General features: G+C 36.9%; 2 protein-coding genes and 1 long non-coding RNA gene across 8 annotated transcripts in view; 1 reads left to right on the top strand and 2 right to left on the bottom strand.

Annotated features, from left to right (window-relative positions):
• Nucleotides 1-27,725, top strand: part of LOC148736978 (uncharacterized) — a 323,637-nt gene that overhangs the window by 97,458 nt on the left and 198,454 nt on the right. The window lies entirely within an intron of this gene.
• LOC111347457 (uncharacterized) lies at nucleotides 308-10,461 on the bottom strand. Its single transcript, XM_088749224.1, has 18 exons — nucleotides 9,388-10,461; nucleotides 8,866-9,220; nucleotides 8,523-8,582; nucleotides 7,598-7,805; nucleotides 7,297-7,404; nucleotides 6,657-6,744; nucleotides 5,809-5,899; nucleotides 5,672-5,721; nucleotides 5,259-5,388; nucleotides 5,045-5,148; nucleotides 4,290-4,392; nucleotides 4,038-4,188; nucleotides 3,872-3,953; nucleotides 3,691-3,757; nucleotides 3,455-3,543; nucleotides 2,892-3,012; nucleotides 1,995-2,036; nucleotides 308-1,137 (listed from the first exon to the last, which is right to left on the bottom strand). Exons 1-18 carry the CDS (start codon nucleotides 10,377-10,379, stop codon nucleotides 985-987), a joined length of 2,994 nt encoding a protein of 997 aa, XP_088605350.1. The 5' UTR covers nucleotides 10,380-10,461; the 3' UTR covers nucleotides 308-984.
• LOC148736988 (uncharacterized) lies at nucleotides 22,303-26,265 on the bottom strand. The gene is made up of 2 exons (XM_088749223.1): nucleotides 25,837-26,265; nucleotides 22,303-23,036 (listed from the first exon to the last, which is right to left on the bottom strand). Exons 1-2 carry the CDS (start codon nucleotides 25,895-25,897, stop codon nucleotides 22,303-22,305), a joined length of 795 nt encoding a protein of 264 aa, XP_088605349.1. The 5' UTR covers nucleotides 25,898-26,265.

Raw genomic sequence — 27,725 nt, 5'->3', positions numbered from 1 at the left:
AACCACCGATCGAACACCTCATAGGGGCGATCTGTGACATATTCGACAACTTTTTGTTTTTTTTAGAAGACAATAATGTAGCATTAATAAGAATGAAAAACCACAACGCGAGTAACCATTACATGCCTTCAACCGAGAATGCATTGCACATTATTCGCGAGAAATTCGAAGTGGCTGCTTGAACCTTATTTGGAAAACGATCAAAACTCAGATCGCTTGGTAACGCAATTTTCTTATGAAAACTCCGTTGAGAAGTACATTTGAAACATTTCGATAGTTTATTTCTAAAAAGAGTAACGGTTTCCTTGAAATTCTCAATTATTTATTCATTTGTTTTTCAACTTTTAGTCTTTTCTAGAGCTGCTATTACTACATAACGACAAACTGTTTGACAAGAGGCTTTGAGCTTATTCATTACTTAAAGGGTTAAATACTGTACCATTGTTTATGAAGAGCTTACATTTGGCACTGAAGAGTACTAATGATTTCAAAATCAAAAGACGACTAGAGACAAACACAATACTGTTTAGAAACAACTAAGTCTCAAAATGCATTAGACGAGGGCACAAAATATCGAGAATAGCGTTGAACCGTTTGGAAAAATATCCTTCAAGTAACAATTAAGCCCTGACCTGTAATTTAAGGGATGACAACTGGCCTCTGATTAGATATTACAGATGAATCAACAATTTTCTTCGACTAGTTTAGCGTAAGTCTAAATATTATTTTATATCAACGATTAAAAATGGAACTAAGCCTTTCTGCGTTTAATCAGTTTTTGAACGATCTCAAGGATTACTGACTTTGAAAAGCTGGCTTGCTTTGGTATAGAATCTTCGTAACTAATGCCAGTAATGACTGTCACACTACAAACGAGTTACTCCGACAGCCAACGAACCGAGCAAAACGAACTGAGTTTACCGTCAGATTAAAACTGACCATCGCATTAAACATTTGACAGCTAGTGGCAGCCTGCTTGAAATACTATTTCAGTTCAAATTCATGGCAAGACTGCAACTGAACTGCCCCATCATCGCCAACAACACTTGGATTGATTTGTAAGCCCTTCGTAGTGGCGCTTCCGATATATGTAGATGGAAAAACAGTGTTCAGCTTTCTTTTCAATCGTTCTTGAATCTGTTGATGACAATCGAAAGCAATGTCAATTAGGTAGCTAGTATCGAAATATTCAATGCAGTAAATTTAATATTTGACAATGAAAAACTGCGATAAAATATTATAAAGCATGACACGACGTTTCGACGTTTCCAGAACGTCATTATCAAGTAAACTAAAATAATAAAATCGAGTATATATATAATGAAGCGGTGAATAAATTACAAAACGTTGAAAGTTAAACAAAGAGTTTAGCCCTAATGGAATCGCTCTGGGTGTTTAAATTGGGCCTTATTGTTCTTATGTACAACATTTCATAAACAAGACAATCCCATTTCGTGCCGCATTTTTTAAGCATTCTAAACTGGCTCTCATTGAGTAAGTCAATGTTCCCATGGGCATCTCTCAGGTGGCGACCAATGGCAGAGTATCGATGATCAGCAATGCGTTAAAACAGATGGCGCGTCGTATATCCGACGTAATTTGAATCACACAAATCACATTTAAAACAGTAAACAACAATATGCTGATTTAAGATGCGTGGCTTGATTTCTTTAAGCTTTAGGTCCTGCTCAAGTTTCTTACTGGTGTAGACTGGTTGTACATCAATGCAAATTTTTGAACTGAGATCGCGCATTTGTCTTTTGGCAATGTTCACTGAGATTTGATCTTTGAAAGGAATACTGACTCTCAAAGTTTCAACAGATTTTGTCTTAGTATCTGGTGTAGAGGAATAATCACATTTGTCGATAATAAAGTTCACCAAAGAACTAGGGTAACCAAGGCGATGAAACATAGATTTTAGATGCCTTGTATCTATTTAATGTATCTAACTTTATTTATCCGAAAAACCGATATCTGTTAAAAGTTCATCTCACCTGGCTGTTTCGCACACAGTGTAGAGCAAAAATCAGGAACCCCTGCAACAGAAAAATGCTCTAAAAATCACTGAAGTTTTTTTTTTTTTTTTTTTTTTTTCACTGTGTGAAGAGTTGAGAGCGATTTAGAATTTCTTTGATAATTTAATTTAAATTATACTGCATTTACACACGCAAAACATTTTAGTATAACCAGGTTAGGCTAAAAAGAAATTAGCGATTGAGAATTGAAAAGCTGAGTTTTTTATAGTTTTCATAGTAATTGCAATATGCTAATCTGGACGTTGACAAACATTACGTCAAGCCACCTCTATGAAAAAGAAAACAAAACAAAAAAGTCATAATAAGTTTAATTAAATAATTTAAGAGCCACTGACTGTAGATATCGAGAAACTGCCGACAGTTGCAGAATTTTGAAATTCATTTTATTATTCCTACAGTACTCTTTTGATAAACCTTTCTCCAAAAATTATATTAAAAAGGTCTATCGCGCTTTGTTTTCTTGGCAATATCGAAAAGTTCAAATACGCGTAGATGTCTGTTGTTCTCTCCGCCTCCTATAAAGCGATGGAAAATTATGCATACTCGGCAACCTAGTGCAGTTTCTCGATAATAAGGGTTAGTTGCTCCCAAGCTTTGGGGTATATGTAGTAGCAGTATTAAAACGTTTATCAGTTACAATAGATTACATGAAAAAAGGCAGGAGATTCTGTACCATAACTGACAATACAGATTAATTACTGATTTATTCCTTCTCCTCATGTTATTTTTCCTTTTTTAGGACCAATTCGATCCCGCAATAATTAAAATGTACAACCATGAAAACTGAGGGATTTGTACACCAGTACTTTCTAGTGTGATGAATTAAATTTCATAAATCACAAAATTAACGCTAACCTGTGTAGAGTTGAGGATGGTAAAAATGTAGGTGAAAACTTTGTGCAATGGTGACAGAAAACCAAACAGCCACGTGACTCCCAGCAGGGGAATCAACACCACGCCCGCTTTAACGCCAAGTCTAAAAGATGAGAACAATTGCAACATGGCATAGGAGTTAGTCTTTCCTTGATTTTGTTCGCATTAATTTATCAAATTTAGATAACCCACAGATTCCATATAAAAAGGAAGTAGGCGAGTATCATAGACCAAGGTGATGCCAAGATATTAGGCTGACCGTGTGGGAAACAGTGGATTTTGTTTCTCCACGAACCTCAATGATTCCCAAGGAGAAGCCGGAGAACTAAATTGGAAAACTTGTTTAAATTTGGAGAAACGAGAGCGCAATTTTAAAAATTGCATTGCTTGGAGGAATGGATGTATATTTATTTGCATGATTCACCTAAACATATATTTATCAAACTTCCATTTGCTTGTTTTGTTCTTGTTGTTGTTGTTATGCCTTGTCTTTTTTGTTGATTTGTTTTTTTTTTTTTTTTCGTGTGTCATATTTCAAAACATACCTTATTTGCTTGCCGTAGTTGTCTTCTGCTAATGGTTCTACAAGCGTAGTAATCTCCCTTATGACTCGTACAAGTATCAAAATGTTGAGCTGAGAAAAAAAAAATTAAAAAATTAAACTTTATATCGGAAAATGGACGTCGATCAAAATAAACACGAGAGTCAATTGTTCACGAATGTGCGACAAAGAAAAAGTTCGAATATACGAATCATCATATGATATGAGTTCTAAACTTACTGTTTTGATAAACGCCACAAATGTCACAAAAATCCAGATCAGCTTATTAGTCGAAGACAACCAGCAACTGGAGAAAAGGAAAGAAAAAAAAGTAATGAAAGAAAATTAATATTCCTGCCGATGAAACGATATCTCTTTTAAACCATCTACAATCTTTGGCAGAAGCTAATGATTTTCTTACTATTTCTCACTGGTGTAGCTTTGGATTCCATCTTTTCCAGAAGCGATGCCCAGTGAAATACCCACCATGACGATAGGAAGGCCTTCAAAATAGAGAGAGAGAGAGAAGAATGCAATGTATGTCGGGGAATCATACACCAAATAAGGCGGTAAATATTCATAAATACCCCATGACATGACGTGATACATGTGCATCTTGGTGTTGATATTGTACACCTTTACAACAAACAGGAAGAGATAAATTCCCTCGACCAGCATCCAACAGAAAGCGGCCATCAGGAAATACTTTATAAGAGCTGCTGCTGTGATACAGGCAGACTGCAATAAAGAAAGAAAGAACACAGAAGTACATTACCCGGCTGCGAAATAAAAAAAAAAAAAAACAATTTCGTCCGTGAATGTGGGAACATGCAGCTTACCATGTTTTTGGTGGCGTTTATCCCGACAAGAAAGATAATCTGTCCAGCTCCAAGGGACACAGAAAGACTTAAACGTACTTGTGACAGAGGTTGACGAACATCCCTGACGAAGAAACGAAAATAAAGGAAAAAAAAAAAAAACAAAGAGGAACGCATGACAAATCATATGATTATAATCAGAAGCAAAATTAAAGTCAAAGGAAAAAAAAACCAACATGCAATAAACACAAAATATGCCAATAAATGCATAAGATATTCGACATTCCCAGTATATTTGGTTGCAAAGAAGTTGGAAGGACCGCTCTAACTAAAGACTTACTATTTCATAGTTACGTTTTATTTTTTAACTGTCCGTTATCAATTAAACGAACTGAAAGCAGATGAGCCCTATTGTCACTGATTATATGTGGTACTTGTCCCTTATCAAATATCTCATAGATTTGCTACCCGAGCAGGAAGATGGACCCATCTTGCCCACTCTGGATTATCCACTTAAATCCCTTGTTCCTTTTTGCGCCCATAAAAACGCAACAAAAGAACTCGGCCAATATCCAGCCATCTTGACCTCACGATTGGTCAATAACGAACATATATTTTACGGACTTAAGTCACTTATTATCCAATCCAATAAACACCAAGTTTTTTTCAAATCGTAGTTTCCAAAAGAGATTTTTACAATCATTTTTTGCACGTTCTGGTCTGCTTTATGGAATCAGCTTCAAAGTCATAACTGATTGTCTGGTAACAGTGCTTACGTGAGGAAAGAATACAGGATGATTGTCAAAAGCATCCCGACGATGGAAAGGCTTAATCCTACGTAAGTGATTGTGTCCAGGATAGTTCCGTCCTTCTTGGTGAGCTGTATTAGGAATTAGAAACAAAAAAAAAAATTAAGATTTGATTAATTGACCAAACGGATGAACTATATGGAAGAATATTCGAAAATACATAGATAATTTTAAAAGATACCTTTGTGCCACCACTGTGAAAGTCAACTAACACAGTAAAGTAGGTCAAATGATTACATCTACAAACTGTTTCCGCTGAGCTGCTCTTCGCTAGATCTACATGACAACCCTCATGTGCGAACCCGTCTGGACTAAAAAAGTTCATGAATATGACAAAAAGGAAAAAAAAATATGTGAGATAAGTAGTCGGAGTCTCAAATAAGAGTATTGAAAGGCCTATTTGAAGAAAGGCCTATTTCGTCTAGGTGTATTTAGACCGTTAAGATACCCTCGCCCCATTCTTTATAGATAAACTATATAACAAACATTCATTTCAGGTACAAAGTATTTCTAGGAGCAACAGACAAACAGATAATAAAATCCATGTTATTAATCTAATTTTGACGTTGAATAAGAAACGTCTATAAATTTTACCTCATGCTGGAGCCATTCCAAAACATGCAATGCTTCTCTGCCTCAACGACCTGAAAATATATTTTATTTCGTTTGAATCAAATCAACACAACATAAAAAAAGGACTGAGGTTATCTTTCAACGCTAAAACTAACTACCTCTAGGCTTCTGAACTTCAAGATGACACCTTGTTGTAATTTTTCTGGTTTAGGATCCATATCTGCGGTCATTATCCTGGTGTTCACAAACCTGTAACGAACATTTTCCTAAGAATTATCAGTGTTGAGCTTATTAGGGTTATATTCTAAAAATGAATGAAAAAATTGCGTCTTTTTTTTTTTATAGGAACGTGCAAGCCTTTAAAAACAACAAACGATGTTTGATTAACCGAGTTACCAGCCCTCGAATTACCGTTAACATCCAAACGAACTGGACTGTATCATTCAGCAGATAATAGGCTAAAAAATAGTGTGAGGTTTTTTTCGATATTCCTATATATTGGTTCCTAAGAAAATCTATTTTGAAGTTGGATAATAGGAAATACATCTCTGAGAAGTCACAAGAAAGTTTTCGTAAAGGCCCCACACCCTTTTCTGCAATATATCAGAAAAATACTTTATCCAAGTTTCATCAAAAACATAACCTATTTGAAAATCCGTGACTTTGCTCTGTTCTGCTATAAAGCACGCTGAAGCGGCTAGAGCACGAAAGAAGTGTAGGGAGAAACACGAGACGTAGTTGAGTTCAAATCGAGATCCTGAAATCCTGAACGAAAGCCCTCATAAAAACGTAACTCCTGCTGAAGACCCTAACCTGGACCATTACATCTTTCACTATTTGGTACCAGCTATTCTAAAACACTCTTCGGGCCATGGATTGCTTTCCTTTTTTAAAAAAATTAGTGTAGAGCAAAAAATCGATGTTTTGAAAATTTGTACAAAATATTGCTAAAAGCAGACCTGCTATGCTTGAACTAGATCTCAAATATTTCGTGCATCAAGCTGACCTTGTATTGTCAGTTTCATTCCCAACAGATTGATTTGTCAGTAGTAGTTCGTGAAGATCCTTGTACACACACCCTACGATCACGGACCCTGAAAAGGAAACAGACGACAAAAAATAAGGGAAAGGTATCGGTGTATGCCAAAAAGCAAACCCTTAATCTTGAGAGGTAATTTATGTTTAATGAAATTTGAGTTCGCACAGGAATCTTGCCCAAGATATTTTTGGAAATCAAAACAGACTTTAAATGTTTGACTCTCCTACATTGATATTTAACTAACCAAGCCAACCAATTGTTACTTTTACACTCGATATTGCATCATTTATAATATAATTAATTGACCCCAACACTCTGCTAGCAATTATTATCTTGGCTGCCTATTTTTCTGCTGTTATTTTTCTGCTTGATATTGACATCTTAGAAATACCAACACAGTTTGCGTGTTTGCTGTTCTTTCGTCCTAAATATTTTCCCAAATTCTTACTGATACGGAAAAAAATTAATTTTCACAGTACTAATCAAAGTAATTTTGACGGTCAATGAGGGAAACTGAAGAAGTACTAGATCAATAAAACAGAAATCGAGAGCAAAATGGCATTGCATAAAAAAGAGAGATAAAGAACTCGAGATGGTTAATACAAACCATTCTCTGCAAAATTTGCAGAAGATATATTGATACTGGCTTGCCATTCTTCTTCCTCGAGAAGGAAGTCACTTGTATTTTGGCGGTAGCCTAATTGAATTTCCAGAGCTGCCGAAAGGAGAAGAAGATAAGGGAGATATTAATGACAAATGAGTAAGTGCGTGTTTCCTATTAATTCAATAAAGACTTGAAGGTACATATTTAGACAGAACCGAATTAAGATTGCCCATAAGAAATTGGGTTTAATAAGATCCAGGCGAGAAAAACAACAAATATGTAAAGATCTCGGGTTTTAACTCACCCATTTTTTGGTTAGTAATCTTTTTGGAAGGTCTTGTCTCACTCAGATGATACTTGCTGTACTTAAGAAGAAATTTCTCGAAGGCAACTGCCACCCGAAAGATGGCTTCTGTTCTTTCCTTTATTTCTTCCTTAGAAAGTTGGCCTATGATAGCTTTTGTTATGTTTTGACACAGATCGGCGAAGTTTTCGAACAAAACCATTGCCTCCTACAATTACATAAATATTCTTCATCAATCTTACATTAACTTCAAGTTTTTCAATACCTAATAATGTTGTAAACACAATGAAATTTGAATTTCTGAACCAGGACAGTCGACAAAGGTAGACAGGCCTGTAATAATGGAAATTTGAGTTATAATTTCAGATCTCTCTCGAAAAAAACAGAAACAACAACAACAACAAAGAAGAAAAGCAACAAAGACCAAAGAAACAACAACAAACGTAAGTCAAACACAAGATCAAGGAAAATTACAAGAAAAAGCCGAAAACAACAACAAGGACAAAAACAATAATAGATAAGAAAAATAAATTTAAAAAAAATGACAGATCCCTGCAGGTATTTACTTAGTTATTTCTGTTTGTTTGTTCCTTTCCTTTTTTGGTTTTGTTCTTTTTTTTACTCGTTGCAGTATACTATTTAACATGGAAGAAGGAATATCGATACCATGTGCCTGCTCAGAACGCTGCCTTCTTAAATATTTGATAAATTGTATCGTGAGAGAAAAATGGTCGTTTCGCCAAAGGAAACTCGAAAACTATTCAAGTTTCAGATCTCCTGAGATTTCGAAGAGTAACCTGTCTACAACAGATTCTTATAATGCTCTTAAACGCCTTCGCGTTTACTTTAAGATGGTCACTTTCGAGATAATGCACTTGCTATATACTTAAATGATTGATGAATAAAAATGAATTGTGATAGATACCTTTAGGGAACTTTCTCTGCTAATTTCTATTTCATCAAGTTTACAAACATATACATTTGCCTAGGGAAAAAAAGACAACATTTTTAACTAACGCCATAGATTGTTGAAATAATGAAAGCAAGGGCTAGGAGAAATTACAATACATACCAGACTCTCAGTTGTTACTGGCGGCGATGATCGGCTTGTCCGAGTTAAAGATGACAATGACGATGATGATAAAGAAGACGAGGGCGAAGACGAAGATGATGACATGCATACTGATGATGATGGTGATGATAATGATGAAGATGATGATAAGGCTGGCAACGACGATGAAAACGAAGATAACGATGACGACACTGACAATGACGACGATGACAAAGATAACAGTGGTGACACTGACAATGACGATGATGACGAAGGTGACGATGATGACGACGTTGTTAATAGTATTGAGGATATTGACGACAATGACGATGATGATAATGACGATGACGATGACGACGATGTCGAGAATGTCCAAGGAAACAAGTGAGATGATGATAACAGCGTTGGTGGTGGATGTTGTGGTGACAATGGTGATGATGATGATGATGATAATGAGCACGACAACGACGATGATAGTAACGATAATGAGAAAGTGGATGACGATGATGACAATGGTGATGGTAAGAGAAATGAGAATGTTGTCGGCGACCCGTGCGATGATTGCAAGCGAGCTGTATGTTAAAGCAAAATCTTACTATCAAAATGCGATCTAAACTAATATCGGAACGCTCCCATGGAATAGAACAAATTTGGAAATTGACTTTCAAGATATCTTTTTTCTCTTAGAGGGGGCACTTATAAACACTTACTCGTGGTCTATTTATCTTTCAAATGGTACTCACTAAAAGTATGATAATTTACTCTACCTTCTGTAGCTGATGGTTGAGTTCTGATGAGTTCAGTTGTCGTAGCTGAGGTAGTTACAATAATATTTGACGTAGATAAAGTCCTGTAATTGAAATTTGAGGTGCACTTCTGCTCAGTCAGTGAATTGACTAGCTGGATTTCTGTCGTGTTACAAGAGCCAGCGTCGCACTTTTGTTTACACTCATTTGCGGTGCAAAACATGTGGCATCCATCTACTCCCCCGTTGCACTTCTGATCACACTCTTTCCCGCAGCATTCCAGATTACATATTTTAGCATCGCAACGTTGCAAACATTTACCGCTACTCACGTAGCATTGTGCATCGCATATATCTATTCTTCCGTTGCATTTCTGTTCGGGTATATCCTGTATCGCACTTCCTGTAATGTGACATTCCTTAGCGTCACACGTCTGTTTACATTTACTAGCAATACAATGCATGTTGCATTCATTCACTGCACCATTGCATTTCTGATCCCACTCTTTCCCGCTGCATTCTAGATTGCATCTTTCAGCCTCGCAATGCTGCTTACAATTACCGCTACCCACGTAGCACTGTGCATCGCATCTTGCTAAAACTCTGTTGCATTTCTGTTCTAGTGTATCATCGATTGATGCACTTACTGTCATGAGGCATACTTCAGCATCGCACGTCTGTTGACATTTACTCGCGTTGGAATACATAATGCATTCTTTTACGTTGTTCTTACACTTTTGATCACACTCTTTACTGCTGCACTCTAGGTTACAGCTTTCAGCGTCGCAATCTTGGTTGCAATTCTTTCCGTTACAGTCAAGAGAACAGTTATAGTTGCCTTTATCTTCCTCCTCAAAACATTTCCGTGAACATGGGTTTTCCCTGGAGTGGCAGATATCTTGGTCGAGTCTGGCATATCCTGGAAAAATAATATTTGAACAAAAAAAACAAACAAAAACGATGATAAAGATAATCAGTGTCGCCATCCTTGGTAAGATTTTCTTTTTTTCTTTCTTTTAAAGAGATACGACATTAAATCACCATGGTTATGCTGTCTAAATTTAAAGGACTATGTTGGCTAAAAGTCATTAATTATTAATTGACACCACAGCCCTGAAATAGGATTCACAGGTATGCTTCAAAAGTGATGTTGCTGGGGTCGTTACAAATTTAGGAGAACAGATGAAAATAAAAAAAAAGCAGCATACAGCTTTCAATTAAAAGTTTTCATTTATTTCGACTTATTTGCCATTTTAATCGAAAATTAACGATAGAAACATTAGCGTCTGATGGTACACGATTTTTGAATAAGTCTGTAGACCTAAAGCTCAGAATGAATATTTTTTTCCTCCACATTTGGTCATTTACATAGCGCTCATATCCTTTGCTGAAGGCGATTGTTTGTGACATCAATAACAACGAAATCTTTCCAAAGCCCGCGACAAAACATTGTCTTTGAAACACTGTTCCTATTGATACTAATGGCAGAAGGAAAGTATCTAAAATGTTCATTAAGCACTCCCTGGTTTGACTACGGTGTATCCTTCTCTGATTTATGGATCGCGATATCAAACGCAACTCCGGCCAATACGAGAATATATTTTCAGCCAACTAGCCGCCAAAATTTTGGTGATTTGCAAAATCGGAAACTGTATATAATAACATTCTCCTAGAGTGTTTGCTTGTTTATTTGTTTTGTTTTTTTTGTTTGTTTTGTTTTGTGCTTTTGTGCGTGTGTGTGTGTGGATGTGATATACGCTCGTGTTTGTGTGTGTGTGCGCGCGCGCACGTGTGTGTGTGTTTCTCTTTTCGCAAGAACTCCACCACCACAAAGTTATCCGATTTACAAAAGAACGAGAGATAAATTCTTAATTCAGAAAACAAACATTTGATATTTTACTTTTTGTATTCATTTTATTTTACGAGCGATGTAGGAAAATAGAATATGACTGATGCAGTTCACGTATTGAACTCATCTGAAAATGTTTTTTTATTTATCAGTTTCTTTATTAATTCTTATTTTTAAGAAATCAGATATAGCACGGGCAACAATTTTTTTTCAGAATAAACTTCAGTTTTCATGTTCAGACAGGGGGAAGTAAAACGTCCCCGCGTTTTTTTAAGTCCTTCACGACAAATTTATGAAGAAAATTACTTTTTAAGGGGGACTGCCTTGTAGACGGTTCCTATTGGATTAGCGTCTGAAGTCTATCTACAATGGATTTTCCTTCCGAATTCTAAAAATTACTGCGAGAAGTTTTACAATAAGGTCACCACTACTGGAGACGTACATCTTTATTCTGTTTAACAGTGTCAACTTTTCAATTGTCATTTGCACAACGACAGGAGTTTGATAAATCAACAATGAGATGAAAGCTGAGAATTCAGATAGAAGATAGAAAGAAGAATAACATTCTGTCTTTTCGCAGAGTCCTCAATTTGTGAGGTTTTCTGAAATGTAGTTTAGATAAGTTGTCCAATACACATGGGTGTATTTTGATCATTCCACAGAATCCATATCTTTGATCTAATTCAACAGGCTTGAAATAAACCTTTATTTACATGGCTGCGTAAGAGTTTCACCTTGAAAATCAACTTAAGTTGAATTGGGCTTATAGCTAACATGAGTTATCTATACTGAGCTCAGTAATGATGATAGACCGGTATCTCAAACTAAGTCCTCGTAATACATGAAGATGAGAACTTCAAAGGTTTTATCTCTGTCCCCGTCCTTATTTTCTTCCAAGGGCCGACGTGAGGGCAAAATCTTCGAGTCCCGTTGGGGAAATCTGATGAAGTTATTCTTTTTAAAGTATGCTTGTGGTACTAAATGAACTAAATTTATGTTCATAAGAGAACTTTGGTACTCACCCAACAAAGTTATTGATACTAGAACAGTTCCCCATATCTGACATGCTTTCGTCAACATCTCCCTTCCCGTGTAGCTTAAGCTTCTGTCAGCGTTACGTTCAACCAATTCTGTTTTTTTTTTTCCAATTTTTATAAGCTGAACATTAGTATAAAGCTCCCTCTCACAGTATCAGTTCGGTAGGAATTAATTTTTTTTTAAATATTCTATATAGATCAGTCTCCTGCGGAAAGAATAAGCTTTCCGCATGTGTTGTTTTGAGTCAAAATCAGTCTTCTTTTGCTAACTCATTATGCAGGGAATTGAATATAATGCAAATTTTTGACATCTTATCTCCGGTTAAATTCCATTTTAAGAAGCCCTTGCACCTGTTTCAAACAAATATGAAAGAACAATCAATCAATATCAAGAGATACTCTTTCATTACGTTCTTCACTAATCTTTGAAAATAATAAAATGAAATAAAAGTTAATCATAAAGTCAAGCTCGAGATAGTAAGTTTTGGGTATCAATTACAACAGGAACTGCAAATGTCACTCTTGCAGTCAACTATTCACTGTGACTCTGTTTACTCAGCTATTTAAGCAACAATGTCGGTCTTTTTAGAGCATTAACATAACACGAGCTGACATGGAAAAAATATGGTTTTACTTAAATTTTCAAATGATCCTCACAGCTCAAATAACTGTGATGGCTTACCTTTCTCTGTCATTTCGACCCTGGTCTTCTCTAGAAGTATTTTGATATTATTTCCATCATTTTCTCTGGATGCATCACTCTGGAATTCCAAGGTATGCCGAGCAGAACCCTTGAGCAATGCCACTACGACCTTTAACACAAAATGGATTAGTCATCAAAACTATCTCAAGGTCATTTCATTCTAAAACCCACCCATTCGTTTTTGCGAAGTTTTACTAGCTAGTTTCGTCATGTAATTCAAAATGAAAATGACGGTTTTCAAGCAATAACCTCCGTCGGCGTCAGTATTTGTCTTCAGATTAGTCTCTCGGAAAGTAAATAGACCAGCGGAAAAGAGCAGACTCTAAGAGTTTCACCTTTTTATATGGAAGAAGAAAACATTGCTTTTTAGTACTCAGCGATAGCAACCTTAAAAAGCTGGTTTCATATGCTGTTCGGGACCGTAAAGAGGGTCAAAAAATATTTTATCGATGCGCAGTATGAAAAATAATAGGATGCTTGTTAATGTCCACATTTGCTCTCTAAGCTTTGCTTTTTGGCCAATTGCTTTTTTATCGGACGATCTCTTAGCAGCAGACTATCAGCTGGCATGCCAGGCGCCTGAGGTTGTTTATTTACAGTGCTGACTATATTGACTAAGTATTAAAACAGAAGAAAACGAAATTGATAGATAACAGAACAAATCAAAGACAAACAAACAAAGCAAAACAAACCAAAAAATAAGCAGTCACAGAGTGGGTGTGATTGGACTGCTAGGCATCTTATGACCCACATCCTCGCTCTCGATTTATGGAAAGAATAAAGCGCGATATTCGTCAACCTTCGTCTACATTACTATTTCACAGTGCTGCAAATCGGACTTGTTTCCAAGAAGTTAGTTCAATTTCTTCCTTTGAATCCAAAGTGATCGAAGGATTGTGACCGGAAAGGGTACTACGTTTGAGCGATGGAACTGATCATTCAGGGAACTGTTCCTCTTTGGTTTATTTATCCATGAATTTTTTCATGAGAACATTTAACAGTCAGCTGTAACTACTACTATTACAAAAGAAAATAGTATTTGGTATTTTAAAGGGATTTTAACTCCTTAAAAAGTAGAAATAGATGATGCCATCATGTAATATTCGTAAAAACACTGTATAAACGGAATTCAAAGACGAGACAATAAAATGCTTATGATTGAATAAATGAATTAACATTTATATAGCGCAAATTAACATGTGGATATGATCAAATGCGCTTTACAATACTGCGTGGGGGACTCTACCAGACTGCCAGTGGCAGTTTACAATCAACAAAGGCGAATTATTTATAGATGCCCCCTCCCCCCAATACCCAGTAACAAGGCCAGACCACATGACTGTAATCTCGTGATGTGCGTTTTTTAACGTCCCCTGCCTGATCAAATTATATTTATCTAAGTAAAGATGCAGGAGCCGAGACCTACGGATTATTCGTCCTTATCAGAGAAGACTAGAATGTCTGTCCATTTCTTGATATTATAGAAAGGTAGCACATTCTCCTCAATCATTTTAAGACCACGAGTGTTGGTCCGGCCAGGGCTCGAACCCTCGACCTCCCGCACAACAGTCCAGCGCTCTAACCAATTGAGCTAACCGGGAAGCGATTATCACAATCAAAGTTAAACAAAACACTGTTTGAAGACGTTTTCAGACTCAACATGACGCGTCATATGAATTACCACCACATTCCAACTAAATAGTTTGGGGCAATCATAAGAGGACTGTATATTACTTTTTATTTTACCGGAGATGTCCGTCAACCTCTGTCTCAAATACGCTTAAGCCTTGCCGTGGCTTTAGGAGCTGGACAAATAATATTTCTTACCGGAATAAATGCCACAGAAAACAAGGTGGGCAGCTTTTCTGTTTTGTAGAATATATTCAAAGATAATATAATCGAACAAAACATGAAAATAACGACATATGTTGCTGTTTTCGTTTCCACTTTGTGTAGGCTGTATGTGTCATAGTAGCAGCTCTTATGCAGTATTTCCTGATGGCTGCTTTCTGTTGGATGCTGGTGGAGGGAATTTATCTCTATCTGTTTGTTGTAAAAGTTTATAACATCAACACCAAGATGCACATGTATCAAGTCATGTCATGGGGTACTTTGTTTTTACAGCTAAACTTACCTGATACATTCACTGTTGTAAATTGTATTTTTAAATATCTGAATAATTTTAAGTCACCTTTTTGCTGTAAAATTGTGCAATAGGTTTGCCCCTGGTTATGGTGGCCATTTCACTGTGTATCGCTGCTGGGAAAGAAGGGATACAAAGCTATACCAGTAACAAATTGTAAGAGGCGCAACTTTCTTTCTCTCTTTATCTTCCAATTCTTCTCTTACATTGTTCATTTTGTTTGCTGAAGTTTTGGCCTTTTTTTTATAATTTGCTTTGGTATCCTTACTAACTTTTCTCAAACTCCTTCTCATAAGGATTTCAATATTGTCAATTTTTACAGATACTCTGACCAAGGCTGGGCAGAGAAGAGGAAGAGAAATTGAAATGACCAATCTTCCAAACACTTTTAATCAAATTATTATTTAGTCCATATATTTATTTTTGTCACATTCCCTTTTTTCTCCATAATCTTCCCTTCCGATCGTTACCCTATTCTTATCATCACATAATCATAAAAATGCTGTATTATTCTGTACATTCTTAAGAACTGCAGTTGGTATGTTCACATTTTTATTTTTACCTTAATTTTATTTCAATTTTCATTTCTTCATTTTAGTTGTTGGATGTCCTCAGAGAACAATCTGATTTGGATATTTGTCACATTCGTGATTACAATTGAAGTGGTAAGTTTCTGATACGGGTTATTCATTTTTCTCATCATATCATCGTCGGTGATTTTAGTATATGACTTGAAATGTGCAACAACCATACCCTAATGCAAAAATCTTCAATATTTTCCTCGCTTCAAGATCAACTTGGTGATACTTGTACGAGTCATTAAGGAGATGACCAGTATGCAGCCAACAGGAGACAAGCAAAGTCAACAAATACGTTGAGATAGAGCTTTTATATTGAAAAAACTGACATTATAACGAAATTTAGTTTCTAATTAATACCTAGGCCTTTCCAATCGTAGTCGCCGTGAAAAAATGTATGTATTAATGTATTTTCCCGATCTTTTGATTACAATACTTACGTGAGGAAAAAATACAGAGTTATTGTCCATAGCATTCCGATAATAGAAAGGCTCAATCCTACGTACGTGATGATCTCCAGAATAGTGATGTCCTTGGTAGAGAGCTGTGGCGCAAATAAACGTAAAAAAGAGGACGATACATTATTTGACCACACGGACCTATTACTTGAAAATAACTTTAAAAAAAGATTACCTTTGTGCCACCGCTGAAGTCCACTAAAACAGCAAAATGAGTCAAATGATTGCAGCTGCAAACTGTCTCTTCGTAATTGCTATTCGATGGATCCACATAACAACCCTTCTCTGAAAACCCGTCTGGACTATAAAATTATGTTATAGATGAGAATAATGATCTTATACAAAAAAATCGGGGTTTCAATTATAAATTACGGTTTTGACTACCTTTGTTTTGGTTTTTCAGAGAAAAAAAACCATGAGTATCTTCTCGGTGATAGTAACTAACGAAAAGGTATATCTTGGAGGGAGACAAAAAGAAACGTGTATTCCAAATAGAGATCTAGATAGCGTTGGTAACAGAAACAAACAAGAAAAAACAACAACGTATAAAGCTTCCGGAAGTGTCCTCCTGAAACTCGGGGGCAGTAAAAGCGTTGAGCTCAATGACAACAAGAATATGGTAACCACCTTAACCAGATAAAGAGTTTTAGGTCGATTACAATTTTAGCCCGGGTCAACAGAATTTGATCGGTCAGACTTCATCTCAGATTATCTTACGTCAAGAATTGTCACCAACAATGCAATCCGACATCAATAACAATTACAGTGCGAAAGATTGTTCGAGTGATAATTTCCAATTCCTACACTCAACTTTGGACTGAAGAAATATATGATCTTAAAGCATGCTATGGAAATAAATGCATTCAACAAATAAAGAAGCTTTGGCTGTGCTCTGTCCCTTTGTAAAGCAAGCAGGAAGCGGCTACAGCACGAAAGAAGTGTAGGGGGAAACGCAGCAGTAACTCTCGGACATCATACAAATTGGTAGATGGTGCGACAGCTTTAGCTACGAGCTTTGTATTCTGATGAAATATGCTCTTTCAATCAATCGTAAACCATATAAATGCTTTCCCTTATTTTGAAGCCACTCCAAAACATGCAATGCTTTCTTTTGTCAACAACCTATAAAAATATTTTTATATTACGTTATTCTCTTAAAAGCCAACCAACACAACACAGACGATCCAAAATTATCTTTCGATGTTCATACTGCTACCTCTAGGTTTCTAAACCTCAAGATGACATCTTGCCGTAGTTGTTTCGGGCTTGGGATTCATAGCTGCTGTCACTATCTTAGTGTTCACGTACCTACAAATAAAATTAAACTCTTCTAAAAATTACTCATGTTGTTTTTACAGTAAACGTACCTCAGTATGCTGTCAAGCTTCGTGGCAATGCATTGTGGTACCCCTTAGCTTTGTATTGTAGAGCTCCGTTTTATAAAATATGTGGATAAAAAGTAAGTTCCTTTTGCGTTTTTTGAGAGTTTAAAGAGCAACTTAACCATTGGAAATTGTCCTCAGACGTACTCAAAAAGGCGGGCCATTCATTATAAATGAATAAAGGCTGATAGTTTCGAAAGAAACTGTTTTGGGCTGCGTCGGTGGGAGTAACGAAATAATTTGGATATATCAACAAAGTTGAAATGGTAAATTGGCCACCGTAATGATTACAAAAGCTGACGTTTCGAGCGTTAGCCCTTCGTCGGAGCGAATAGAGGAATTGTGGGTTGTGTGTGCTTTTAAAGGCAGAAAATGGAACTACGTTATTGGTGGGTGCATGGCAACGAGAAAAACATAAATAAATTAGTGGAATGAAAAGCGTTCATTGATCCCTGTGGGATTTAGACTGCCGGTTTCTAAGACTTCGTCGTTTATGTAGTAATGACTCTGATTTTCACCACAAATCAGAGTCAATGTGCCAGTTCTTCGATGAACGTGGTTACCCTGTTTCCGTCGTTCAAGCGGGTTACCACCGCGCTCAACGTATTGATCGACATTCAGCACTACAAACGTCGCATAAGGAAGATTCCGACCGCATTCCATTCACTCTCACGTTTCACCCTCACAACCACTCAGTTAAATCCATCATTCTTAAAAACTTCAAATTACTTCAAAACGATCCAGAGACAGGCACTATCTTTTCGCAGCCTCCGCTCATTTCATTCAAACGCGACAAAAACTTAGGCAATTTTTTGGTCAGAAGTTCTTTTCAGACTAATGAGCAACCAGGCACTTTTAAATGCGCTCGTGCACGATGCAAAACGTGTCCTTTCATTCACAACACTGATAAAATATCGGGACCTAAACGATCCATTAAGATCACCGATCACTTCACGTGCACCTCCGCTAATGTAATCTATTGCATAACTTGCACTTATTGCAAAAAGATATACATCGGCGAAACAGGCAGAAGACTAGGTGACCGATTCCGAGAACACCTTCGAGACGTGGAAAGGAATGACAAGGACACATCGAAACCAGTCGCTAGACATTTTAATTTACCCAATCATTCTAAGCAACATATGGCAATCTGCGGTCTTTCCTTGCACTTAGGTGGCACGGAAAGCCGTAAAAATCTTGAACAAAAGCTCATCTTTCAAACCGGCATTCTAAATCCCACAGGGATCAATGAACGCTTTTCATTCCACTAATTTATTCATGTTTTTCTCGTTGCCATGCACCCACCAATAACGTAGCTCCATTTTCTGCCTTTAAAAGCACACACAACCCACAATTCCTCTATTCGCTCCGACGAAGGGCTAACGCTCGAAACGTCAGCTTTTGTAATCATTACGGTGACCAATTTACCATTTCAACTTTGTTGATATATCCAAATCATTCATTATAAACACGTTAGGCACAAACTAATTTTTGAATATTTTATCTTTTAACGTTACCTTGAACCATAAGTTTCTTTCCCGATGGATTTGTTTCTCAGCAGTAACTCATGGAGATCTTTGTAAACACACCCAACAACCACTGACCCTAAAAAAAAAAATTAGCCTGTGTAAAAATGTCCTATGTATAACCCCATACCATGAGATCAGTCCAGCTTTACACGTATTCCAAATCCGCCACGAGCCAGACGCAAGTGATTTGCACATTTTTCGAGTTTTCCTCCAACGTCTCAACTAGGTCATTAAACTCGAACTTTCTGTGGGTTTAACAGTGCAATTAACGATGGGTTCTTACTTATCTGGGCGCTCGTATTTCCTTAGCTATGTCATCATTTTCAGTTAAATTTTGCTTGTTGATTAACCGTGAAAGAATAGATAATGGAGCAAAATCCAAAACAAGATATTGTATAAGTTAGAGTTAAAAATTTGGTTAGCACAAACCATTCTCAGCAAAGTCTTTTGCAGAAATATTTATACGAGCTTGCCATTCTTCCTCCTTGAGGAAGAAGTCAGTCCCATGGCGATAACCTTTTTGAATGCCCACAACTGTAAGAAGGAAGAAGGAGAAGACTAAATGCTAGATAATGATTGGAATTGTGAGATAACATTACCATATGTGGAAGTTTTATTATTATTATTATCATTATTAACATTTTTTAATATTGTTTTATTTTGTACGTACATAAGCATTACAACATTACAAAAACTTAAACGCGATCCTGATTTATTTGACCCAAATTTAATATACTGTTGTTCTGATATGTTAAGAATATAGAAACAAACAGCACGAACAAAACCAAATAATTAATCGACCACTTTCTTCGATGCGCCTACTTCAACTAACCTTTGAGACGAGTAACAGGCTAACTTACTGTGTTCTTACGGCTTCTATTTGTATGTATTTCTTTTGGCCAGCAGGCAGTAGACAGAGCATTCAATTAATCGATAGGTCAGTTAGTCAGTCACTAGCTAATCAATCATAAAATCTCTGAATATTTCAACTCACCCATGGTTTGACTAGTTATCTTTGCAGATGAATTCGTTCCACTCAGATGGTATTTACCATAATTAAGAGCAAATTCCTCGAAGACGACTGCTACCTCAAAGATGGATTCTATTTTTGTTTCATCCTCTTTATTACTTAGTTGGCCTGCATGGGGTTTCGTTATGTTCAGGAGGTTATCGGTGAAGTGTTGAAATACACGCACAGCCTCCTGTGAAGACGAAAATACTCTTTATGCATGTTACTATGAATTGAAGTACTTGGTAATTCATTTACCTCAACAAAATCAGCTGGAAGTTACAGTTCAAAAAATTCGACGAAGGTAATGATATTGGTAATGAGGACTACTCCCAGTTTGGATTTATAGAGTAACTGTTGGCAAGTAAAGAATGGCTCTCAGTTGAGACTCGCAGTCCCGTTGGCACTCTTTTAAGAAAGAAAAAAGCTTTTTGACAGATCAAGATCGAAATTAATCACCATCATCATTATAGTGAAGTGGAACAGCCGCTCTTCTTTAGAAGACGTATCCCTGTCTACATTCTATTTCAATTTTCATTGACGCGCTTAAACTCCTATGCCTCGGTCCATGTTTAAAAGACCTTTGAAGCTTGCGAGATTGCTGCGTTCAGTTGCAGACGTAACTTTCTTAACTATTGCTTATTTAATATCTAAAAATTATATTAATCATGTGATAGATGAGCAATACGTGCAATCATACCTTCAAAGAATTGTTTCTCTTGATGTCTATTTCAGTGAGTTTAGAAATAGAATCATTTGTCTGTGGTAAAGCAACCACAAGAGTGTTGGCGATTGGCAGAAGCTATGATAATTATAATTACAAAGAGAATGAGGAATTACAATACTTATGTACCCACCAAATTCTTCAGTGCTTCCGATGTCAATGACGGAATATTCCAAGTTGATGTTGGCGGAGATGACGGGGGATGGGGATGGAAATAACGATGCTGCTGCTGGCGATGATAATGTTGATGACAAAGAGACTGGTAATTTTATTGATACTGATTCTAATGATGGGTTAAATTTTAATTCTGCAGTTTCTGATGCTTCTACACCTAATGACCATACTGCTGCTAGCAATAAAGGTGGTGATGATAAAGATACTGATGATTTTGTTGATACTAATTCTGGTGATTGGGCTGATTCTGATGTTGGGGTTGATTCTGATTCTGCCGTTTCTGATGCTTCTACACCTAATGACGATGCTGAAGACGATGGTAATGGTGATGGTAAAAGGAGAGGTAACCGTGACAACGAGGATAATTGCAAAATAACTGAGTGTTGAGGAGAAAGCAAATTATCAAAATGAAATTAAAACCAAAATTGGAAATTTATCGTAAAGCATAAGAGTATGAACCATTAAAGAAATGCATATGAAGAATCGCGAACACTCCAACACAAAAAAGTATTCTCTTTGGAATTCACTTAGTTAATTTTACTCACAACAAGTATAGGAGTTTCCTGTTCGTTGCACTGTTAGAATTTCAGTTGAGGAAACTTTATCTGTTGTAGAAAAGGCAGGTGTGATGATATGTGAGATGTATAGATCTGAAGTGCTGCAGAAGCCATTTAGACATTTAGTGCAACTGCAATGTTTATCTACGTCACAGTGGGTATGAAAGACTCCCTTCGTGAAAGGCAATGAGTCGTAACTGGGCATAAGACTTCCACAGCATCCACCACTCCCAGAACATGTGATCTCACCCTGAGGATTGTTAGGCCAGCTTCTTACCATGTGGCATGTGGAACTGTCGCACGTTTGTGTACAATCGATAGCGTTACAATGCATGCTGCACACTTGTACTCCATTGCCGCAATGCTGTTTTTTGCACTTTCCCCCGCTGCATTTAAGTTTACATGTTTTAGCTTCTCAAGTTTGTTCACAATCCCCTTCTTTGCACTCCAGACCCATTTCACATATTTCTACTTCATCAGAGCATTCCTGTTTTCTGCACTTCCCCCCAATGCAGTTCAGTTTACATGTTTTAGCATGGCAAGTTTGTTCACAGTCCCCTTCGCTACATTGCAGATCCATTGCACATAATTCTCCTTCATCATGACACTCTTGTAATCTACACTTTCCCCCACTGCAAGTCAGATTGCATTTTTCAGCATCGCAAGTTTGTTCACAATCCCCTTCTTTGCAATCTAGACCCATTTCATATATTTTTACTTCCTCAGAGCATTCCTGTTTTATGCACTTCCCCCCAATGCAGTTCAGTTAACATGTTTTAGCATCGCAAGTTTGTTCACAGTCCCCTTCGCTACATTGCAGATCCATTGCACATAATTCTCCTTCATCATGACACTCTTGTAATTTACGCTTTCCCCCACTGCAAGTCAGATTGCATTTTTCAGCATCGCAGGTTTGTTCACAATCTCCTTCTTTGCAATCTAGACCCATTTCACATATTTTTACTTCCTCAGAGCATTCCTGTTTCTTGCACTTTCCTCCACTGCAGTTCAGTTTACATGTTTTAGCACTGCAAGTTTGTTCACAGTCCCCTTCGCTACATTCCAGATCCATTGCACATAATTCTCCTTCATCATGACACTCTTGTAATTTAAACTTTCCCCCACTGCAAGTCAGACTGCAGTTTTCAGCACCACAGGTTTGTTCACAATCCCCTTCTTTGCAATCTTGACCCATCTCACATATTTTTACTTCCTCAGAGCATTCCTGTTTTTTGCACTTTCCTCCACTGCAGTTCAGTTTACATGTTTTAGCATTGCAAGTTTGTTCACAGTCCCCTTCGCTGCATTCCAGATCCATCTCGCATAATTGAACTGCATTGTTGCAATTCTGTTTGCACCCTGTCGTCTTGCAATTCATAAAACAAGAATTATTACCACTGTAACACTGAAGTGGATTGCAAGGAGCTTCATTAATATATTTTTTATGACAATCCGATGTACATATATTTTGGTTGCATACATCATCGCCCAGCCCAAGGCCTGAAAAAAAAAATTAATAAATAAAGTAACACAAATGATGATTACCAGTCATGACAATAACTAGGACAAGAAGAAGAGTCAGGCAAGACTTTCGCTGATACAAAGATTTAGGCAATTGTTGAATACGAGAAGCTTATAGTTTTCATGGAATTCACCGCTACAGCAAAGTGAGCACATAAACATATTGTACTATATCTTATTAGACGTTTTGTTGTATGGTATCGCTGCCGACCTGAATTATCATCACTCAGTGAGCATAATGAACTCGTGTCCTCATGCCGCCACAGAAACGAATCGATACTGCGCATGCATGCGTAATAACCGAACAACGCATTTAATTCTATCGCCACGCCTCTTATGCAAATTCGTATAGTATATAAGCGATGGCTACGAATACTCTTATCAAGAAAATTTCCAGATGAATGAACAGTCACGAAACTGGCCTGTGGGGATGAAAACGTAGTTTTCGTATTTTCGTAACTCAACATATATATATATATATATATATATATATATATATATAGAAGAGCAGAGATGTAATGGTCAAGAGGCCAACTCCAATGTAGGTTTGTTGGTTTAATAGCTCGACGTTTCGATCGTCTCGGTCTTCCTCAGGACCATACTAATGACATGAGCAATATTCAAATTTAAAATTCGTGTCAACAGTAAACGTGTCATGACCTAATCATATAAAAAAAATAGAATAGATAAAAGCGAAAAGTGTCATGGTGTCTAAAATAGATAAATTAAAGTAGTTATAACTCATGTAGTAAGCTTATTGATAGTAGGATTGAAACGTAATATCCAATAGTTTTCTCTTGCTTTTCTGATTTCTTGATTTTGACTTCTAACTTTTTCAATAACCGTAAGTTTAAGATGGTCGACGCCACAGTTCTTAAATGTCTGACAGAGGGTATGTTTTTATGTCCACCCTTGATGTCGCTACGGTGCTGATTGCCACGGTGGTGAATTGGGTGACCTGTCTCGCCTACGTACTGATCGTTACATTTGCTGCATTCAATCAGGTATATTACATTCCTAGTCTTGCATGACATGCGTTGTCGCAGTGTTATCGTTTCTCCTGTAGTGCTGCTTTTAACTGACCCTGTAAATTGCCCGTATGTTTTGCAACAGTTGCATCTTATGTCAGCCCTACAGGGCCAGAATCCGGGACTAGTGGATTGCGATGGTTTCTGCTTTTTATGTTTATGAGAGAAATGAATTTTGAGGTTTTTGTTAGTTTTGAATGATCGACCACAGATTTTTCAGGTAGTGTCAACTGGGACTTGAATGTGTGGACTGCTTATACCGTGTGGGGATTCGTCAGTGGAGGGGGTTGTGTCACCTGCTATCGGCGATCGCAGTCTTTTGTGGGTAAGCATCTGTGTTAAATTACGCCCTTTTCGATAGGCAACGAGAGTTGTTTCTTTGAATATGGCCTTTGAATATGATTAAGGAATGTATAATTAAGCAAGGAGAACATCAAGGCAGGAAGCGCTCACAAGCAAACCTATTTACTCCACTGACCGTGTACCACTTGTAATAATTTACAACCCAGCACTGCCAAACATCCACAAAATCCTCAAGGAGCACCATCAAATACTCTTGACATCGTCCAACACACAGGCCATATTCAAAGAAACACCTCTCGTTGCCTATCGAAAAGGGTGTAATTTAACACAGATGCTTACCCACAAAAGACTCCGATCGCCGATAGCCGCTGACACAACCCCCTCCACTGATGAATCCCCACACGTTATAAGCAATCCACACATTCAAGTTCTATCTGACACTACCTGTATATATCCTCTTTTTGTGCCATTTTGCAGGTGTCTCTAGGCTAGAGTAAAGAATGACGCCGTGCTCCCATAATTGAGCTGTGTAACATAAATGTCTAGAAATATGCTTTCTCTAAATACCAAGTATATTTCTGCATATCGTCTATTTTATCCCTGAGTATCAAAAATATTTTTGACGAACAGCTTGAATTGACCATTGTTGTTTATTCGACTAAATTCATAAGAAAAATAAATCAGTGTAGCTACTTAGGACCAAAATAAAAGTTGAAAATGCAATAGAAAAACTACGTTGTACCATTTTAAAAGAACACTAGAGATATAGTTGTTCAGCTACTAGAATCGTTGAATTATGAGAGGTTTTGAAAAGCTGACTCCTCGTTGGTAAAGTACTACACCGGTTTCGTAGAGGTCATGGTTTCGAATCCCGCACAGGCCTGGTAATTTTTTTTTTTTTTCAGGCCCTACTGGCTAAGTAGTGTTTATAACTGCGAAGATCGTCCTCGTAGTAATTTCTTTAACCGCCGTTCACATATATGATTTTCATATGTTCACAAACGCTAACTACTATTCACTGGTTATCCCAGAGTTCTCATGTCATTTCAAGTGAAAAAATGGGCTTAAATTATACCATCACCATTTGCGTATTTGCGCAAAAACTTTACATATTTTATGAAAGACTCCTGAGTTAAATTAGACTAAAAGGTTGGAGCTTAGGAATACATTGCTAAATTAGCTCCTTGAAGCATATCCCTTAAAATCATTTGTCAATTGGCTTCCTAATGGAAGTCGCCTTTGTCAACTGTGATGAAGGGCAAACTTGTTTAATTAACACCATTCTGGTTCTAGCGCTCTCAGATGGTTTCACTCAATTTTTCTTTATCTGTTTTGCTTTTTTGTTATTTGCGAACACTATTTGGAGAGCCATAGGTTCGGCTCATCCGGGTATACTTATGATATATATTAAAGAATATAAATCTTTTGAAAACAAATTTCGCACTCACTCAGGAGAGTTGTTGATAACACGAGAATTCCCCATAAATGGAAGCTTCTGGTCATCATCATTTTGTTTTCCCCTGTATGCGTTGAGCAACTGTCAACTGAAGCAAAGAGAGCCTTTAGTCAAATTTGCTGTCGCTGAAGATCTTTCAAAATGTTCTTTCTCGGTGTGAAAGGCTTGTGAGAATTATCTTTTCACAACTTTTCGAAAGATTAGTTGGAACCAGCTGCTTTGAGTGTAGACATATGCGGCAATTTGACCATTATGCAAATCGTTAACATCAGATTCTTCCAGTTAAAATGTACTCGCATTTCTCCTTTTAACACTCGTTTGACGTTTAGGGAAAACAAACATGATCAAAATGAAATTATCTTTCCGAGAAAGCGTTTCAGCATAACTTTTAGAACTCTCTCCATAGGGTTGCAAGCGACGTGTAATGACAGAGCAGAAAGTTGTTTTAATCGTTTTTTTTTTTCTAAATGATGTAGCCTCAGGGTAGAGATATTAAGTTTCGTTAGTAGTCATGCTAGCAAAAATTCATCAATGATTATTGCCACTCTTTGTTTATTTAGCCAGTTTACAAAGATTTAAGTCTTTTCAGAGCGTAAGCATAACAGAAGTCACTTCGCGATAATAATAACTCCAATGAAAACGGGTGTATCAATGAAGATTTTTTCTCTTTATTAATATTAGCACATATACCGGCTTAGTGGTGCAAAGCCACAGACTGTGCCTGTTTTTTTTTTTTTTCATACTCCACAAATTTTTCTAAATGATACACATTAATTTTTTCGTCAATATAAAATTGGGCATAGTAAGTCAAAAAACTTTGTTTGATTTGATCGTCTAAAACTAACGAGCTAATGCTTTCCTTTACTAGTAATGAGCGGGTTTCTTATCTTCACTTGAATACGCACATGATAGTTCACATGACATATGTTGATATATGTTTTCGTAATTGACCACTTGTTTCATTACCGTTGGTGTTTATAAAACTTTCCGGGAAAATTCCGAAAACAAGGCGTAAACATAAACTTCAAATAATAACGGTGCAGTTGGAGCATTTTTGTGAAAAAATGGTTGCCATCGTGAAAACAAAGAGCTCTATTGATGTTCCTATCGCTGTTTCGCACGAAAGTGTATTTTTGCTTTCTTAAAATAGACATTTACTTCACAAAAACCTTCGAAACACCGATATATTTTTGGTTCTTTTTTTCCGTTCACTTCTTACTCATAATTGAATACGGTTTTGCGTAAACGCTGCAATTCAGACTACGTCTTCTACTGTAGCGAATATTAACGCATAATATCGAAATACTCATAGGAAAATAAAAACACTATCTGTTGCCAAGTTGAATCTAGTTGAACCAAACGCAACCTCTTAGCAAAATTGCTATAGCATTTGATTCGCCACAAATTTACCTTGCCAGTATCCCTGAAGAAGGCTTCGTTGATTGTTATCTTTTGGAAATCTTTCACAGGTCACACAGAAAGTGTTGTTTTGAGCTAGAAACAGCTGTTTATTGCAATTGCAAGCATTTTATGCGGGAAATTGATTGTCATGCGAACTACTGAAGTCAGTTGTCTCCGCGAAAATAAGACGCAGTATGCCTTTTGTAGCCGTTTAAGATCTAAATAAAACAAATAAAACTGGTACGAAACTGTTCCAGAACAGATTTTCCAACTCTTTTAACATAATAACGTGGGATGCGTGATGGCAAAGCGAAAACTATATTTTCTTCTTGATGATGTAGCCCGGGGCTAAAAGTAAAGATCTAAGTATTAATTACTGACTAGCATTCTTTGTTTATTTAGCCAGTTAACAGTGAATTCATTTTTAGGGCCCAAATGCGTTGCCTCGAGAGAATTACGCCATTAGACTAAAATGCTTGT

Source organism: Stylophora pistillata, chromosome 2 (genome assembly GCF_964205215.1).
Source record: "Stylophora pistillata chromosome 2, jaStyPist1.2, whole genome shotgun sequence".
Taxonomy (NCBI): domain Eukaryota; kingdom Metazoa; phylum Cnidaria; class Anthozoa; order Scleractinia; family Pocilloporidae; genus Stylophora; species Stylophora pistillata.
This window is presented reverse-complemented; position numbering and strand designations above follow the sequence as displayed.

Bases quoted from the DNA above. Each gene is read 5' to 3' on its own strand.
- LOC148736988 (XM_088749223.1), bottom strand. From the start codon at position 25,897: ATGATGATGACCAGAAGCTTCCATTTATGGGGAATTCTCGTGTTATCA. The intron at 23,037-25,836 runs GTGAGTGCGAAA...TTTTTTTTTCAG, and splicing joins GTTATCAACAACTCTCCTGA to GCCTTGGGCTGGGCGATGAT.
- LOC111347457 (XM_088749224.1), bottom strand. From the start codon at position 10,379: ATGGCGACACTGATTATCTTTATCATCGTTTTTGTTTGTTTTTTTTGT. The intron at 7,806-8,522 runs GTATCTATCACA...ATGTAATTGTAG, and splicing joins GCAGAGAAAGTTCCCTAAAG to GAGGCAATGGTTTTGTTCGA. The intron at 2,037-2,891 runs GTTAGCGTTAAT...TTTCTGTTGCAG, and splicing joins CCATCCTCAACTCTACACAG to GGGTTCCTGATTTTTGCTCT.